Below are 19,131 nucleotides of genomic sequence, written 5' to 3'. Positions count from 1 at the left end.
TTTGCTTTATTTAGTGGCAATATCTTTCAGAGCCGCAGGAAAATGAGGATTGATGTGGATATAGTTTTGCAGAATGAAAGCCATTTTGCACATTTTTACTGCCACAGTAAATTGGTTATCAAGCATAATAAGTTATTAAACATTTGTCAAAATGTTATTCAAAGACTGATTCATTGTGTGCGTGTTGTTCTAATTCTTCCAATTTCTTCCTGGCAGACTTGTGGAATGCCAGAATCACGGACTTAAAGCAGAAAGTTGAAAATCTTTTCAATGAAAAATGTGGTATGTTTATTGATTCTTTTTTACTGAGATGCCTTTCTTAGGAGCATGCAGTTAGATGGATGTATGAGAGGTGTTCATATGTTTATTCCAGAGGTCCTGCAATCCTTGTGTACCTTACAGTTTCCCATCTGAGTTCATTCCCATGTGCTTGCAATCCAGTGTCACATTTCTATTTCTTATTTTACTTGGGTTTGAAAATGGAGAAGTTGTAGTTGGATTACAATTTTTTTAATGATCCACAGACAGAGTGATTTCACATACTGGCACTTCATTTTGAGCTTTCATCACTCTGCTTATAAATGGGACTTCGTATGACTCTGCATGACTCAAAACAGGTTGGGTGGTATCTGGAGAAATGTGCTCCATTATATTCCAGCACTTCTTCTAGTGCAGGCTGTTTGAAAACTTGTGATTTTTGGAAGTAATGGTTTCTCCTTATTCTTCTGAGTGTGGGTTTTTGAACAAGAGCACTTATCTCACCTGTCCTTGGTGCTGTTCTCCAGAAGAGAAAGAGGCAGAATGCATTGCCTGCAACAGTGTGTCCTGAAAAGACAGGTGCCTGCTAAGGAAGGCAGGAGCCTCCCTTGAAATGGAAAACGTAAATCGCCTCTCTCTGAATTACGATAATATTGAAAGTAAAGGGCCTCTCAGGCAAAAAATATGGGATTAGGAATAACAGTTCTTTATTAGGAAAAATAAAAATAAAAATGCAGTAATACAAAACAACACTGCCAGATTCAGAACATGCCCTGGTACCCTGTGTGTCATGGAGGTGGCAGCAGTCCCATCCCAGGGTGGCTCAGCCCTCCTGCAGTGCCAGCTGTGCTTCTGCTGGAGCAGGATCCTGCACAAGGGGGGAATTTTCCTCTGGAGCTCCAGGGCTGGGGGAGATGGGCCTGGGCTCCTCTGGGAATGCAGTGGGGAAGAAAGCTGCTCCTCTGGGAATGCAGTGGGGAAGAAAGCTGCTCCTCTGGGAATGCAGTGGGAAGAAAGCTGCTCCTCTGGGAATGCAGTGGGAAGAAAGCTGCTCCTCTGGGAATGCAGTGGGCAAAGGCTGCTGTGCTGTTCCCAGGTCAGATTGTATCCAGGTAGGAATGCTCGGCTCCTCCCCTGGGCAGAGCATCTCCCCATGGGATGATGGAATTTTCTCAGCCATGCAGGGACACTCAGTGGCCATGAACAGCAGAGATCTCCTGGAGGAAGGATTGGCTGTGGGAGAGATAAAGAAAACTGCCCCATGAACAGCAGAGAGCTGCCCCAGCTCTGACAGATGGCAATAGAATGCACATCCCCAGCCACATCTTGCATTTCCAACCTAACACAAAAGTGGCATACAGATAGAATAGTCATGCATGCAGACCAAGCCAGTGGCATGAGCTGGATGGAAATTACTAGTTTGCAGCAAATTACGGTGAGATTTACTGCAACAGAATGAGTTAAGTTTGAAACTGTTAATTTTCTTCCTGCAGACTCATAGCTGTCACCAAAAAAGGCAAAGCCTGCTGGTTCTACCTAATCAAGTATATATGTGCCAACTAATCTATTACATTTTTGCAAGGAATAGTCTATTTCTGTACACTGCAGTTGCCTAACTGGTACCTTATTTGCTCTCTTGCATTTCAGGGGAGGCACTGGGACGCACAGAGCCAGTGAAGGTGCCATATGCACTGTTTGATTCTTACCCAGAGGATTTCTACGTGGAAGGGCTTCCTGAGGGGGTGCCCTTCCGCCAGCCTACAACTTTTGGGATTCCAAGACTAGAGAAGATCCTGAGAAGTAAACCCAAAATAAAATTTATTATTAAAAAGTAAGGCTCCCATATGTCTTTAATAATCTGTTCTATGAGAATTGAAATGTGGACCCAAACATGAAATTGTGTTGCCAAGTTGCTAAATTACTCTATAAAATACACACTGTTGTATTTTTAGTACTTGAGGAAATGGTTGAAAAGCTCTTGTGCCAGTGGAACAAGATACAATAATCTATTTGTTCTGAGAGACTCTTAGACTTTGTTGTGAGAGGAAGAACAAGTCCATATTTCTTAATCCATCACATTTATCACATCACTGGTTTAGTTCCTACTGCAGGGAGCACTTATGGGCTGCTCATAAATCTTGCTGGTTTGTGTATTGAGAGCTGACGAGTGGAGATTATTTTAATGAGAGCTGTAAGAATTTTCTTTCTTTTGCCTAGAACAGGCTTAGATATTCCTGTGTCAGTGTAGAAACAGTGGCAACAGAAGTTACAAGGACAGGTAGTGATAGAACAAGGGAGAATGGTTTTAAACTGACAGAGAGCAGGGTAAAATTAGATGTTTGGAAGGAATTTTCACTGGGAGGGTGGTGAGGCCCAGAGCAGCTGTGGCTGCCCCATCCCTGGAAGTGTCCCAGGCCAGGTTAGATGGGGTTTTGAAGCAGCCTGGTGTAGTAGAAGGTGTCCCTGCCCATGGCAGGAGCAAGAAACTGGATGGGGTTTACGTTCCTTCCAACCCAAACCAGTCTAAGATTCTGTGATTCTGGGAAGTTATGGAGCCTCTCAGTCATTGTATTCTTGACTGTCTCTGGCTGAGAGAATATCACTTAGTTACCGTTTTTAGAAAATGGGATTTTCTTTAATGTTGATGTTACAATTTTATTATTATATGTAAAATGTTCGATCTGTTTGCAGGCCTGAGATGCTTGAGGCAGCTATCAATGAAAGTTCTGATAAAAGCCCCCAAGGTGAGTTTTGCAACTGCTTAGCTTTCCAGATTACAGTTTATTTCAAGGGTTGAATATTACTTATGAGAGCAGCATGGTGTTAATAAATTCCTGAAAGATTTATTCTGTTTATTCCTGAAAGATCTATTCAATTGCAGTTGCTTTATTTGTTTGCTTGCTTGTTTGTTTGTTTTTAAGATGGGGTGAGCACTTACTAGTTACAGATTAAATATAGCTCTAAAAAGGGAGTATTATATTTTTAAAGTTACTCACAAATAATTGTGCCTCTAATGTATTCTTTACTAATGCTATCAAAATGTAGCCAGTAATGTAGGATTCATAGGATTTATTCAGGTCTAGAGATAAATTATTTACTCCTAGTATGTAGATCATCTAAATGACACACACACCAGAGACAGAATACGCAGTAGAAAATTGTGTCAGGTAGGTAGGTCATGGAAGAGATGCTCCCATTTTGAAGCTGAAGCTAGGTCCTCTTTGAAAACGTTGCCAATATTTGTTGTTTTGCAATATTTTCTTTATAGATGAGACTGAAGATTTTGAGCTCTCTATAAATGTTTTCTAAATTAATCCTCTTAGGAAAAGATAATTCCCCCAGTAAAGCCAATGCAGAAAGGACCACAAAAAACTCAGTGAAAACAGCTGCAAGTGTTGAAGACGTAAGCATTGTTAAAGTAACCATAAAAGGTGTGTATACTGGCTGGTTTGGTATAATAATACTTGTGCTTATATTCCTCATGGTATCTGCTTAGTTTGATGTTTTCCTACAGTCAAGCTGGTTTGCTGAAGTACAGGTAGAGTCAAGAAAGAACATAAGATACCTTTTGGTTGTGCTGAGATGTTAATTATTATCTAACAGTCATCAGTGACATCTCTAGAATATTCTTAGTCCAACCACCTATTAAGAAGCATCCACATTTTTATGATGCAATAATTTAAGTATTGATTTGCAGTTCTTGGCAACTTCCAGATGTCAGTATTTGAACTGAATTGAATGACCATGCAGGTTGAACTGCTTTGTCTTAACACCAATTACTGCTTTTTTTGTTGTATGCTATGGCCATCTACTGAATGATCACTTTGCTTTTATCTTTACATACCATTCTATGTTCCATAAGAAAGTAAAATACAATTTGTTAGTTTAAATTACTTTACAAAATCATCTCTAGACATTTCTAGATTCATCCCTGGAACTGTTCAGGGTCAGATTAAGTGGGTCTTGGAGCAACCTGGTCTAGTGGAATGTGTCCCTGCCCATGGCAGGGGTTTGGAACTGGATGATCTTTAAGGTCTCTCCCAAATCAAACCATTCTAGGATTCTGTAATTTTTTAGCAACCATCTATTTGTATGTATTTCTACAATTTGGTGTTACTACTAAAATGAGGAACAGACAGTGCCTGTTTAGAAGCTTTTGGGTATACCTGTTTTGAGTAAACATGCAGGGATAAACAAGCTTTGGGGGGGACGGGGAGGGGGGGAGAGAAATTTGTGCGTAATTCTCATGCTATTCTAACAATTTCTTCCAGATGATGAAAGTGAGCCACTGTCAAGAGCAGAAAGTGCCAGACAATTGAGGGAGCAAGTAAATGAGCTTTTTAGCCGGAAATTTGGTAATTGCTTCTTACTTCCCATTTTTGTATAGGTGTGAGTGCAATTAATGTTGTTCATCCTGCAGTTACTGAATGAATATTCACTCACAGTGAATTATATATATGGTCGTTAAAATGAACAAATTTAAGACTTGCATATGAATGTTGTGCTTTGACTCCAAAAAGAGTCTTTTGTAAGTGATGTAGACAGTTTGGTGTATTAACCAAAGTCCTAAGAGTCTAGATTGCTTCAGGGTTCCCCTTCCCTTTACCTTTTTTCTGTGTCAACACAGATGAAGTATTTATTTTGCTGGAAGTCCATGTTTCTTCTCAGGGCTTCATAATTCTGACCTCTTAATACTTGGGATTAGAGTAATTTTAAAATTCAGTTTAACCCTTTTGCTGTGTATACTTTTGGTTTTTTTACTTCGCATTGTACATTAGCATTGACCTGGGCTTCCTTATCTGAAATACTTTCACTGTGTTGAATTGCTTTTCCTAGCGTTGCAGGAAATGCTTTGATTTCCTTTGTGTAGCTATCTCCTTTTATATCCTGTTCTGTACTGTTCTCTAAGAGCAGAATCTGTGTTCTTCATATGCTGAACTGTCAGAGTTGGAGCTGTGACTAATGCTCTCATAGTAATGTTCATGAGTGTAATCCAGGATCTCATTTCTCACTCTGTAATCATTTTTTTGTTAGGTGAATTTTTATAGTTTCAGATCTGATAGAAAGCATTTTGTTTCTTAATAATCTGAGGACTTTTTCTTCAATGTAATCACAAATACTGTAGGTTTGAAAATAAACACAACCTCTCCCACTTAGGTGAAGCCACTGGTATGAATTTTCCTGTGAAAGTTCCATACAGAAAAATCACCAACTACCCTGGCTGTGTGTTGGTGGATGGAATGCCTCCAGGTGTGGCATTTAAAGCACCCAGTTATCTGGAACTCAGCTCAATGAGGAAGATTTTGGAATCAGCAGAGTTTATCAAGTTTACTGTCATTAGGTATGTGGTTGCCATTAATTAGATTGTGAGTACAGCCCCATAGCTGGAATAAATGTGAGAGAATAGAAGTCGTAGTACATCTTTAAAAAGATGTTGGCTCTTTTTGGATTACAATATGTCAGGTCAAAGGAAGCCCAGATGTTCCTAGCATGAATGAAGGAGGACATGTCCAATTTATTGTGACAAAAGGCATATTACTAATACTGCATATTTCAGCAAGGTGTCTTTTGAGTTTAAATCTAATCATAATATGTAAAAAAGTCCTATAGTTTTCTGGGCCTTGCTCTCTCAGTCATTATATCAAGTTTTGAAACAAGTCCAGAGCTCATTGGTTTCTATTCAATATTTTATAATACAGTATTGTCCAATTATAGTATAAGGGAATTTAATTTGTATGTGTGTATCTCCATAGACATACACACACACACACATATCCAATGTTAATTATATGCATTGAAGCAGAACAGATCAAACTTTGGAATCATTCTCAGGAGGAGTTGAAAATATAAAATTGATCCATTTCTGTAACTTCTCAAATCATAGATGACTTCACGGAAGTTTAAAAGCTTCAGTTTATCTTTAGAGAGAGAAATTTCTTAGATTTTACTAAGGAGTCTGAATTCTCAACCCTTAATCATGACATATTCTAACCAAAAAGACTTTCATGTGTTTTTGAATTGAACCCTGAAGAAGAGGTGACCCCTTGCTAAGTAGCAGTGACCAAGGGAAGGGTTTAGCTCTTCCCATACATGTTACTTTTCAAAATCCAAGTTTGGAAGAACCAAAGTCCCTAAGAGCTACTATTTCTTCTGTTTTACTTGCCTCTCTTTTAATTTTTAGCATGACCTCTGATATAGAAGGTCTGGGGAGGTTACATTGGGAGGAAATGCCATGCAGTTCATTTTAGAATCAGTGTTTTTTTGGTTTTTTTTTTCCCCAGACCGTTTCCAGGACTTGTGATTAACAATCGTAAGTATTTGTGAGACACTGATGACAAATGTATTTTTGTAACCTACCAAGATTAATTTTCTACATTTTGTCTTAGTGGTAGAGGCCCCAAGTTGTTAAGGTCTCTGTATAACTCTTGCCTGTGTATTTCTCATTAAGATTTCCTGACTAAACACATATGTACAGTTAGCTTGAGGGCAGGGAATAAATTTACATTTAAACCGCATAAGATTAGCATTGACCTGATACAAAAATGCAATACTCTGATTTTTCAGCTGCAGATCCAAGAGAAATTTAGGATCCTGATGGAGCAACACACTTAGATGAGAGGTCCTATGTTGTAGGTTTAAATCCATCACAGTAGCAGTTGGTAAGCAAGAGCTTTCCAATAGCTGCACAGCCTTGTTCCAGTGAAAAATTCTGCATTCTGCTGAAACTGTAACTTTTTAGAGAGGCAGACTGTAGTTAGCTGAAGTGCCATGGCCAATTTGGCCCTCACAATGAAATTGCTTGGGGTAGTGAGAGGGAAAGGTATAGTATTTTGTTTACTAAAATAATTGTGACCTGGTTGTTAGATGTAATTTAGGAGAAAAAACAAACCACAAAGACTGTCACTACATTGTCCCTTGTGTTGTGTTCTTTGTGAGCCAACGTCAGATAAGAAATTCAGAGGCCAAATAAGCTGTCACAACTGGCCTCACCCAGCTGGAGCCTTAGCAACCCAGTGTTTGTTCAAATACACTCAGCCACCAGTGTATTCCAGTAACAATACTGGAATATTGTTCATGCACTGCAAGTGTCAGATGTCCTCAAGAGGATATTGTATGTCCTCAAGAGGATATTGTAGCCCACTGACCTGCTCACAGACCTAGGTGCACTTCTGAGGTGGCAGAGAAGTCTCCCTGCAAGGGGGAACCTTCAGGCAAGTAAATGTGTAATGGTATTTCCAGGGAATTCAGTTAGAAATGAAAGAATCCACTGAGCTGTTGTCAGCTCAGCATAAGTTGTCAACAATGTGTGTTGGGACTGGGGGAGCAGACTGGTCATGGGGCACATGAGGTTTGGGCATTATCTGCCAATAATATGGCACCAATTATGATCAAAATGATGTTTTACTGATGATGATCAAAATCAATCCACTAATTACGATCAAAATGATCTTATACTGATGGATACCAATGTGAACAAGTGACAGGCTCTGAGCCTCATTATAAGCATGATATTTTATTCTTCATCTAAAGAAAATGTGGAAACTTAAGAGGAAATTTTTGGTGCTTGCAGGCAAGACAGGCAATGTTTTTCCTGTAACAGGAAAAAAATTGAACTGCATCTCAGTCACAGTGTTAGTAACCTGTTCATGTGAGAAGTTTCATGTGATGTTTCATGTTAGTAACCTGTTTATGTGAACCATTTTCATTGTGAAGTAAAACAATGATGATGTCTCCTCTTAGAGCTACTAGAAGAAGCTGAAGCAAAAGCAGAATCACCAGCACCAGCACTAGCAGCAGCAGCCACTACCACAGCAGCACTACCAGGTGATGCAGAGCGTGACACGTGTCCTTGCAGGAGGGGTGGGGTGTGGAGTTCTGCATCTCACTGGCAGATATCATTGGCAGTCATGTCCTAGGTCTAAGGTGCTCATGATGAGCCATTTCATTTTGAGAAATGAATAGCTGTTAACTTTAATGACTGTTAAACTTCAAATAACTTCAATAGCTGTTAAACATTAGTGGAAAGTGCCTCTACTTTCTTCAAGATGTGTCATTATTGTGTTCCTTGATTTGATTTTTACAGCCGATGAGTGAGCTGGAAAGAAGGATTAGTGGGGGCAATGTGTAAAGGCAATTCAGCATCCATTTATTAATGTCTGCTTAGTTCAAATGTGTGCATGTCTGCATGTACAGCCAAGTGAAGTTTGCCTGCAGAGCTGGCAGTGGGGTCTGGATGGAGTTTCTGCCTGCTGCCAAGCTCTGTAACCCCTGCTAGACTGCAGCTGGGACTGCACACACATCACCTATCTTATAGTCTGAACAGAGAACTTAGCCTTGGGCTGGGAATTAACTAAAGTAAATGTGGTTGGGCAACTTTGCTTTGATCCAGTACAGCTTCTAAATGTTCATATGCCTTTTAAAAAAGTGTATCCTAAGTTGGTGTAGTGGGGGGAAAACTTCTGCAGTTGAGTGAATAAATCATTATAGAGAGAAGCTGGGAAACTAAAGAGAACACATCTGATAAACATTTTAAGAGTAAGGGACACTTGTATGATGAAAATGATTGTAAAGGAAACTGCTGGTTCCTCTGTTTCCATGTGGAGGTGTGGGAGGGAGCAGATCAGTTGCTGGTGGTTTGTGAGCTTGCTGTAGTCTGTTGGTCCTTAACATCTGCAGCGTTAAAAAAGTTCAATGGTTTTCCCAGAACATGTTCATCTACAATCCATGCAGAGATAGTAGAAAACTCAGCATGGAATTAAAGCATACTTGTCCTCTGTTATGCACCTTCCCACTCTGCCCCAAAGTACACACACCTGCCATCAAAGACAAGGCTTAGGAGAAGTGGTGACTCTCTTTAAGCTGTTCCAAATTTGGTGTATTCTGTGCAAATGCACGTTGTGTTGTTCTGGGTCTTGGTGATATGTCTGCCACAGTGAACCACTAGAAGAGGAACAATGACATAGTTGATTGTAATAAATGTTTGGGGATATTTTATATTTTGTTGCAGACTATAGATAGCTACACAAATCTATCTCAGTCAAAGAGATATGAGTCAGATTGGTTAAGAAAAATGAGGTGTTTTTTTCAGGAAAACTTAATTGCCCTAATCTGATTGATCTTGTTGAAATATTCATATTCATTTGACTGCATTTTTTTCATTTAAGAGCCAACTGAACCAAGCCAAATAGAAGTATCTATAGGAGGTAAGTGTTTGTCTTCAGTTAAAAACAAATATTTTTAAGTAATGCTGAACAAAGTTGCATCTGTTTTTAAAGTCAGGTCAATCAAAACCAAGCAAAGGTCTTTTATTGGTTCCTGGCACATTTCTTCATTTATAGTAATAACATGCTGCATCATGTGAAAAATACTTAGCAGCAAAATTTACTATTCAAATAATTTTACAAAGGAGTTCTGTGAATTCTTAATGCTTGTTGAGTCATGCCTATATATAGGCTCTGAGTGACTTCATATCCTGAATGATGCATTTAGTTGTTCAGTGCAGTAGTTTCAATTGATGCAAGTGAGTGATTGCCATCATCAGGAACTCTGAATGCCATATTGGTTGGATACACTGCACTGGGGGAAAGGGACTGGAGTGTTGTTGTTCTAGCACTTAAATTCTGGAAAACATCCAACTTTCCTATTGTCCACGAATACACTTGAATTGTATCCTTTTCAGATAGAATTGTAGAATCATTTAGTTTGGAAAAATCTTCAAAAAGCATCAAGTCAAAATGTTGCCACAGTACTGCCAAGCTCACCACTAAACCATCTTACCAAGAGCCACATCTGCCCAGCTTTTAAATGCCTCCAAGCATGGGGACTCCACCACTGCCCTGGGCAGCCTCTGCCAGGGCCTGACACCCCTTTTGGTGAAGTGTTTTCTATATACAGATACATGTAAGACCAAGGAAGCTGTAGGTTTTGTATCCCCCCATGTGTTTTTGCATGTGGTCTTGGTGGATCAGAAATACTGGATTGACCTGAGAGTTGGGATGTTGTTGTCTGCTGTGTGCTCTGCTCCTGTAAATGCTGCTCGTGCTGCACCCAGCCTGGCCCTGGATGGCCACAGCTGTCCTGCTGTGGTTCCAAGGTGATCCAGGGGGCTCTGGTACTTTGCTGGGTGCTGCCTTTATGTCAGGTGGTCCCAAGAAGGGTTTGCTGATGTGTCTGTGCCAGCTTGATGGCAACATAGCCAACAGCCCTGGGATGGCAGCTGCTGTGCATCAGCACTTCTCATCCTGAGGCTCTCAACTTCTGTTCATTCCCTAATCCTGCTCACATTGCCCCAAAAGAGAAGGCAGCAGAGCCCTGTGGTCCTGTTCCTTTTCCATGAAAATTCCCTTTCCAGTCTCCATTGCTTCACTCCCCCTGTCATGTCACTGAACTCTAAGCCAAGAGAACATCCTCAGCCAGAGTGAGTGCTACAAGCTGAGTTACAGGTTCACTCCAAGGGTTTTAAGTCAGTCTTTCTTGGGCTGACCCTGTTGTAGCAATTAAGACAGAAAGAAGCAAATGTTAAGAGTCACAGCAGAGCTGAGCTGCAGATTTTAAGCTCACAGTTTTGAAGGCTGGAACATCAGGGATCTTTATCATGCCAAAACCCTGTGCTGAGGGATTGCTGAAGCTAGATGGTGCAGGAAAAAGGACAGTTGTTCCTGAATACTGTCACGTGGAAGAAAATCAGCTGTGGGCCTTCAGTGTGATGGTTTGGGTGAGATAGAAAAGCATAGTTATGAATTTGTTATCCAAAACTGGCTTCAGACACTGTAATTACAGAAGTGTTCCTGTAAAAAGGCGTGCAGTGGCAAAAATCACTTCAGAACTACGCTGGAAGGTATAAAATGATCATGTGGTCAAAGAGCCTGGCTTTGTAGTGATGTGTTACTCTCACCCCAAACCTTCCAAAAAACTCCAGGGAAAAACCAATTTCCTTCCAACATCATATTGTCTGTAAAAAGAACAGAATCAGGCTCTGGGTCATATGGACAGTGCTACACAGACACAAGATTCCTTTGATTTACCTCCAAGCATCCCTGCACTGAATAAAACTGTATCAAAAGGTGATGAATACTTTAGCCAACATTATTTTTTTTAAAACATATCATAATGCCTTCCTGTGTGATATTGTACTTTAAAAATTAGGTAGGGTTAAAATTTGTTTTGGACAGACTGAAATAGAATAATGCAGAAATCTGCATCTAGTTGAGAGAAAAGCAGTCCTACTAATGCCAATCGTATTTCCATTCATGAAGAACTAAAGTGCTTTAAGATCCTACGCTGCTTTACTTTGCAGTGGAAATGATAATTTCCACAGAATCATATTCCTGTGAATACACTTTAATTTATGATTATTAGTTTAAAAATATAATGAATACTTTTTATGTTTTTATAAATTTTTACTTAAGTAAAACAGTAACAAAATTGGTGGGGAAATTCCACTTTTTTCATGCACTACTACTTTTTTAACAGATAACACAGAAACAGAATGCAAGTTTCAAATAAAGAAAGATCCAGACCCGACGTCATAGACCTCATCAACACTGGGTAAAATAATTTATTTTTATATTTTTTGGCTGGGGAAAGGAGAGATGAAGTATAATACTGAATTTCAGAAGGTGCCAGTACTTAATTGTGAATTATTTTATGTGTCTCAGTTCTCACATATATGATGTCAGATGTTTTGCACTTTCTTACCCAAATACAATATAAAGCACACTGTGTTCAAATTTGTGAGGAAGTCCTAGAAGAATGTGGCCTAAAATGTGTGATGGTAATCACATATCTCAGAAGCAGAGTAACTGAAAGCTGAGGGAATTAGTGTTTATGAAAAGCTCTGACATGGTTTGTGAAAAAGCATTATTATTCTTGGTAATGCACATCCATTTCCAAATTGTAATTGAGCAGGAAAGCTCTTCATCGTGATTGCAGTATTGTCTGACTGTGGGACACTCAGTAAAGCTATTAACTGTGATAAAAACCAACCTTCTTTAAAAGTTTTCTTTCTTTTCTTTTCATAAATTAAACTTTTATGAAAAGTCTAATTTACAATGCCCAAATGTCGTGGGACGCACTGTAGCCAGTGAGATATTAAAAAACACCTCACTTGTCAACTAAAGGTCACAAAAATGTTGTCTGAGCAAAGGCTGCACAATTTGATGCTGCAGTAGTTCAGAGTTTTGGATGCTTTGGGCCATCCACTGAATTTATACTAAAATAAATATTTGTTCTAAAGTCAGACAAGAGACCACTAGAGCACATATTTGATCTCATATTTATTGAGAGCAATATTCAGCTTCTGCATGCTTGCTGAATCTAAGCCTAAAGAACTGGAAAATGGAATACAAACTGCTCATAGTTGTAATAAGGCACAAGGCTTCAATGAAACTAACTTAATTTTTTAATTTCTCTTACCTAGTCAGAAGCTTCCCGTTCTGAGAAGAGCCTGCTCAGCCTGTCTAGAGCTGTGTAATATAACTGTATAAGAGAAGTATCTTCTATACAAATCCTTTTGTACTATTATATAGAAATGTCTACTTTTTCAGCAGTTCTGTGAATTGACCTATTAATGACTGTAGATTTGGAATGTCTTCAGTTTACTTTGGAATATATTTTAAGGATTAAATTTGATTCAGCAATGCTGGGGAAATGGCAGGGATTAAAATCAACAGGGACATAGCTCAGGCTGTCTGCATTTTCCAATAAAGGTGAATTTCACTGTACCTGAATGCATTCTAGCTTTTGTAATGAAAAATTCCTGTGAAAAGTTCAGTTTGTTTACTTTGGAGAAAAAAACCCTCTACGTTAATTTTCAGCTATTATTTTAATGTTTTATTGGATAATAATATCTGTATATTTGAGCTAATTTGAGCTAATTTTACTTATTATATGTATCACAGTTAATATGTTTTTCCTAAATAAAAGATAAAATTATCCACTTGATGGTTAGTGTGCATTAATGAGATTGACTGTGAAATGGTCAATATTCCAGTGTGTGGATTAGGAACCAACTGAAATAAAACCCCATCATAGTTTGTTCTGTTAATTCAAAGTAGTAAGTACATGTTGTATCAGAGTATCACACAGTTTACACATGATGGGTTTGGTCGTGCAGTCCTACCGTAGGCAATAATTGTGTGAGTGCTTTTCTGCTGAAGGCTGTGGGGGATGCTCTTCTGTTCGTCTAGAACTAGTGATGGAAACATGCTACAGCCAGCTCTACGTCCTATTTTGTCAAAACCTCAGAATATTCTGTGAGTACAACAATTAAATGAAGCCCCCTGTGGTCTTGGTTATGCGCCATAACATGTAAAACCCTGTACATAATTTTTTTTTCAAATGTCACAAACCAGAGATGTACAGTTCTGGCTATATGATAATCTCTAAAAATACAGGTTATTTGCAAAGGTTTCTTGTTTACGGGCATGAATGTGAGATGATTGCATTATGCACAAATGGTAAATTATGTTCCCTGTTGAAGAAATAAAAAACCTTTCTGATGTTTTTCAAACCTGTCCATGCAGTTATGTCTTCTACAACAAATCAAATCCTAGCAGTAATTCTGTAGGCAGGTAGAACATGATGCAGCATGGCTGTGTCCTGCCAGCAAAGAAGTAAGGTCCAGGCATGCTGTTGAGACTGAAATCCAGCTCTGGGTGGGTGAGGTGATTGGATCTTCAAGAAAAAATTTTGAAGCCTTAAATTCAGTTGAGTGCAGTGTCAGTTCTGTGGGAGCAACCTGAAATTCAGCAGGTAAATTCAGAGCAGCACATTTCTGTCATTCTGGAGGTGAGGGAGAGCTTACAGGACATCTGCCTGTGTTTCACAGCATGCAGATCCAAGTGCTCCCACTTGAGCACTGGGACCTTCTGCTGCTGATGTCAGCAGGGGCAGGGTGAGCTCCATGCTGAGGCATTTTGAAAAAGCTCATCGTGGTCCTGCCTTCCTTCTCTCCAGGTAGGAGCTGGTGGTGGCTGGTGCCATGCTGCCTTCCTGCCTCAGCAGACAGCCATTCCCATACCTGCCTTCCCTTTCCTGTTAACCCAGCCATGGGGGCACTGCCCATCTTATAACCACATTTACCTGCTGCTCACTTGAACAGACATCCTGAGCTTCTCCAGCAGCAGTTTGGGACCAGGTTTTACATTTGCTTCTGAATGTTTAGAATGGGGAAATGACATAACGCAGCTTTCCCCAGGTTTCAGGTGGCTTGACTTCCCCTTCTGAAAAAGCAGGAGGGTTCATCCCTTCTGTAGTCACAGCCCTCTTCAGGAGGCACTTTGAGCACTGCTGCCTGCCCAGCTGTCTATTCCTGGTGCAGTTGTCAGTGCTCACCCAAAATGAGGGCAGCATCACACCAAAGGAACTGGGAAAAGAAATAATTCCAGGCTATTGCCTTGTCAGGTGTATAACAGCAGAGTGGCTCTGCTGAAACTTTGTGTGAAAGAAAAATAAAGTGGAAATGGTTGCAGTGGTTTTGCTGAAAGGACTGGAGTGGATGGCCTGCTGCTGGGTGGGCAGTAATGCTGGTGGGCTGGCACTCAATGCTGACGGCTCTTTTTGGTTTCAGACATGTTGGGTCATATCCACTTGAGAGAAATTAGTCTGACAAAATAATTACACCAATATTTTTACCTTCCAAATATCAATTCAATATTAAGAAATTACCTATAGTCCTAACAGTTAGCAGACTTTAAGATGTTGACCATGTATGAAAATCTCACTCATTTTCAAACTAGTAGTACATGAGATAGGCCCTAAAAAGACTTGGCTGTACTAATAAATAAATGAATGAATAAATTAAATTCCAGTAACTTACAAGAGTTCTGACTAGTTTTTGTCCCAGCAGGGAAGGTTTGTGGTGATGAAGAAGCAGACAAGTATTTATTCCCATGTTTTACTGAACTTTAAAAGCTGGTCTTGTGCAGTGGACTGTCTCCTTTCTCTTAAATGGGAATTTTGTATCCAAGTGAGGTAGGATTCAGGGTGTCCATGGTGGAACTGGGCATTGCTCAGATATGGCACCCTGGCTTTTCTCATAGCATACCCACCAGCTGACAGCCAGTACCTCTGTGATGCAGTTGCTGGCCAGTGTTTTTCTCTTGGGAGTTGAATTTTTCTAAATTTGAATCTCTTCTTGTTTCTTTTCATGTGTGTCCTGTCAGAGGCCCACAGCCAAGGAAGAGCGCAGGCTCTCATTTCTGTGATTGTGTAACAGCTCTGTGCTATCAGTGACATAAGGCCTCCCTTGGCTCTGGAGTGAATTAAACTGAAATTTAAACTACCAAAAATCAAAAATTTAATTTTGAATGAAGATTAGGGTGGCATCTATTCCATCTGCTCTTATATCCTGAGAGGTTTTGGTACTAGTTTTGGGTGGAGCAGTGCCAAAAAGAGGATAGTCCATTTGCCTAAGAAACTCTTAACCTCCAACAGCCTTGATTGAAACCCATCCTCTGAAGTCCTGTGTGTGCTGTTCCCTCTCCAGAGCAGTGGGGCCTTGCTGAGAGCACTGCTGCCAGCTTGGTCTGGAGGACACGGATCTTCTCCATCTCTCTCAAAATGGGATCCTGTGTTCAGATCCCACCCTTGTTTCCCAAAACATGAATCAGTTCATGAACTCCATAAACTTTGTGGTTTGACACTGGCCCGATGTCACGCACCCAAAAAAGTCTCTCACTTCCCCTCCCCTGCCACAGCTGGCCAGAGGAGAGGGGAACGTTTCATGAAGGCTTCACGAGTTGAGAAAAGGCCTAGAAGAGAACACTCCAAGGGCAAACCAGGCTTGGCTTAGAGATACAAAGTGAATTTTTTACTAACTAAATTAGAGGAGGATAATGAGAAGTAAAATAAGTCCTAAAAACACCTTTTTGTCCCCCAACCCCTCTGTCCTTCCCACCAACAGCTCAGGGAGACAGAGCAGGGGGTTTGGGTCAGTTCATCACCTGAGATCTTCCCCTGTGAGACCATGGAGTCCCTCCCATGGGAGAGACAGTTCTCCTTTAACTTCTCCAATGTGGTTCCAATCTCACTACCACACCTGCTGCAATGTGAGTCCCTCCCATGGGCACCCAGCCCTCCCAAAACTGCTGCGACGTGGGTCTCTTTTTCCACAGGGTGCAATCCTCCAAGGACAGGCTGCTCCAGCCTGGAAGCAGAGACCCCCTCTTTCCACTGGGTCTTCTACTGAACACAGCCTCCTCCAGGAATCTTCTGCTGGATCACAGCCTCCTCCAGGAATCTTCCACTGGATCACAGCCTCCTCCAGGAATCTTCCACTGGATCACAGCCTCCTCCAGGCATCCACTGCTCCGGCCTGGGCACCTCTCCCATGGGCTGTGGGTGGATCTCAGCATCCCCTGTGGATCCCCATGAGCTGTGGGTGGATCTCTGCACCCCCCATGGATCCCCAGGTGCTGTGGGTGGATCTCTGCACCCCCCATGGATCCCCACAGGCTGTGGGTGTCTGTGGGTGGATCTCTGCACCCTCCATGGATCTCACGGGCTGCAGAGGCACAGCTGCTCCACCCTACTCTCACCACAGCCTGCAGAGGAATCTCAGCTCCTGGAGCACCTCCTGCCCCTCCTTCCCCACTGACCCTGGCGTCTCCAGGTTGTTTCCCTCACACGTTCTCACCTCCTCCTCTTCTCTGTCTGGGAAACACTGTGCATGCCCCGCTTTGTTTTGATTTTCTTCTTAAATACGTTATCACAGAGGTGTTACCACCGTCTCTAGTTGTCCCAGGTTTGGCCAGCAGCATGTCCATCTTCAGAGCCATCAGGGATTGGCTTTCTTGAACATCTGACAGCTTCGAGCAGCTTCCCACAGAAGGGACCTCTGTAGCCCCCCTGCTACCAAAACCCAGATTGTGCAAAACCAACAGAACTTGGCTCGTTCACATGGGATATTCCTCTTCTGAGTAGTTTCTTCTAAAATCTTGCTGCTTGACACATACTAGCAGTGAGATATTTGATGGAACACTCAGTAATGTATCACACAGAGTTACAGGAGGTGTTTCACTGTGAACTAATCCTTCACGGACAGCGCATCAAAAACCTCTCATTTCTCACATCACGAGATGAAGAATGAGGAAACAGGAAGAAACATGTGAATTAAGTGGTTTCCAGAAATGTAATGCAGTCTTAAATGTAGTACAAACAATTGTAATTATGAAATTAGCTGTTATGACAAAATTTGTGGAGTTCTGCAGAATCCAAACAGCCCTGGATGGATTCTTTTTAATATCTGTGATTGTGTAATATGCAAGGGACTTCCCTTGCATATCGGGAAGTCCCCCTGTTAAAATAATAAGAAACCAAATGTAAATGACCATTTACTATTGCACAGCTGCAAGTACCACACCCACGTTCCATGGGAGGGCTGGGGTTAGTATCTGATGTTTCTAATGCAGCCAGAGCAAGTTTTGTCTTTACAAGCTAACAGGGGCATTGGGCTGATCCTGTGCCAGGGTTTGCTGCTGCTGCTGATGGGGAGAGCCCCTGGCAGCTCTGCTGTGGCCTGGGGCTGCTGCCTGCCCTGTCAGGGGACAGGGGTGCTGCCATCTCTGCTCCTGGCCCAGTGTGGGGCTGGGTTTGCTCTGACACCAGCTCATGGGAACGAGCTGGGGACATCGGCTGCACTGGGGCACACTGGGTTTCCAGAGGGAATGAGCTGAGTGCTCACAGCTGCCTGCAGCTGGGCTCCTCGAGGATCCTGTGGAGAGCAGACTGGCTCTGTCGGGTGACAGCCCACCTCTGGTGCCCATGGTGGGGACAAAAGCGCTCCTGGGTACACCTTTGCAGTGTGGAATTGATCCCTGCAGCTCTCACATCCCTTCTGATCGTTCTGCTCAGGGCTGAGGATGGAGGAGGAGGAGGACATGAATGCAGCTGTTGCCCTGACATTCCAGAACGGCTTAGCCGGGAGCTCTCACAGGGGTCTGTCTCCAGCCCACTCTGGGGGTTCCCTACGCCTGGGGTCCCCTCCCATCCAGCCCTGTGCCCAGGTAAGGGGGTGAGCAGGGCTGGGACTGGCTCAGGTCCTCGGGGACTCCTCAAAGGAACCTTTTGGTGGCAGATGTTGAAGAAGCAGCAAGTGACTGAAAGGAAACGGTGATGCAAGGGGAGGGGCTCCCTCCTGGCTGTGCTGTGCCGCAGGTTCCCCACCTGCCACCCGCACACACACAGACAGTTCTGGCATTCCCGGGCTCGGGGAGTGCATTGCAGCCTTCATTCAGCCTTTCCAGCTCTGACAGAGGGGGGAAGGCGCCTCTGGCTGCCATATCCTGTCACCTGTCCTGTCCCCCTGCTGCAGTACCCTGCCCAGAGGAGTCCTGTGGGTACAGGGCAGCCAGCCTGGCCCTCACCCGTCACTGTCCCCCCAAGTTATCCCCGAGGCCGCCCAGCTCAGCTCCTCCCCAGTCCTGGAGCCACTGGAGGGGCTGGGCTGGGAAGCACCGACTCGGTACGAACAAATAAACAATTACGGGAGCGATTGCAGCGGCAGTTCCGCTTCCCCGGGGCTTTAGGAGCAGCAGAGCTGAGCGAGGACAGAGGGGAGGGGAGAGCGCCCAGACAGGCGGGAGCGGGAGCGGGAGAAGGAGCAGGAGAAGGAGAAGGAGCAGCAGGAGGAGCAGGAGGAGCAGGAGGAGCAGGAGGAGCAGGAGGAGCAGCAGCAGCAGGAGAAGGAGCAGAGCAGGAGCAGCAGGAGCAGCAGGAGCAGGAGCAGCAGCAGCAGGAGCAGCAGGAGCAGGAGCAGAGCAGGAGCAGCAAGAGCAGGAGCAGCAGCAGCAGGAGCAGCAGGAGCAGGAGCAGGAGCAGGAGCAGAAGGAGCAGCAGGAGGAGCAGGAGGAGCAGGAGCAGCAGCAGGAGCAG

The 19,131-nt window shown here is 42.6% G+C and overlaps 1 protein-coding gene across 5 annotated transcripts in view; it reads left to right on the top strand.

Annotated features, from left to right (window-relative positions):
* GTF2I (general transcription factor IIi) overlaps window positions 1–13,768 on the top strand; it is an 87,197-nt gene extending 73,429 nt beyond the window's left edge. For all 5 annotated transcript variants that reach the window (XM_030287842.4, XM_072916789.1, XM_072916790.1 and 2 more), the window contains 11 exons: window positions 217–282; window positions 1,906–2,089; window positions 2,950–3,002; window positions 3,582–3,689; window positions 4,530–4,613; window positions 5,416–5,599; window positions 6,540–6,568; window positions 7,999–8,082; window positions 9,423–9,461; window positions 11,731–11,805; window positions 12,677–13,768. In XM_030287842.4, the coding sequence (XP_030143702.4) occupies window positions 217–282; window positions 1,906–2,089; window positions 2,950–3,002; window positions 3,582–3,689; window positions 4,530–4,613; window positions 5,416–5,599; window positions 6,540–6,568; window positions 7,999–8,082; window positions 9,423–9,461; window positions 11,731–11,789 (890 nt within the window). In that variant the 3' untranslated portion in view covers window positions 11,790–11,805; window positions 12,677–13,768. The remainder of the gene's footprint in view (window positions 1–216; window positions 283–1,905; window positions 2,090–2,949; window positions 3,003–3,581; window positions 3,690–4,529; window positions 4,614–5,415; window positions 5,600–6,539; window positions 6,569–7,998; window positions 8,083–9,422; window positions 9,462–11,730; window positions 11,806–12,676) is intronic.
* Window positions 13,769–19,131: the final 5,363 nt, after the last annotated feature.

The sequence above is a fragment of the Taeniopygia guttata genome, chromosome 19, assembly GCF_048771995.1.
Source record: "Taeniopygia guttata chromosome 19, bTaeGut7.mat, whole genome shotgun sequence".
Taxonomy (NCBI): Eukaryota; Metazoa; Chordata; class Aves; order Passeriformes; family Estrildidae; genus Taeniopygia; species Taeniopygia guttata.
Note: the sequence above shows the minus strand (reverse complement) of the source record. Positions and strands in the feature narration are given on the sequence as shown.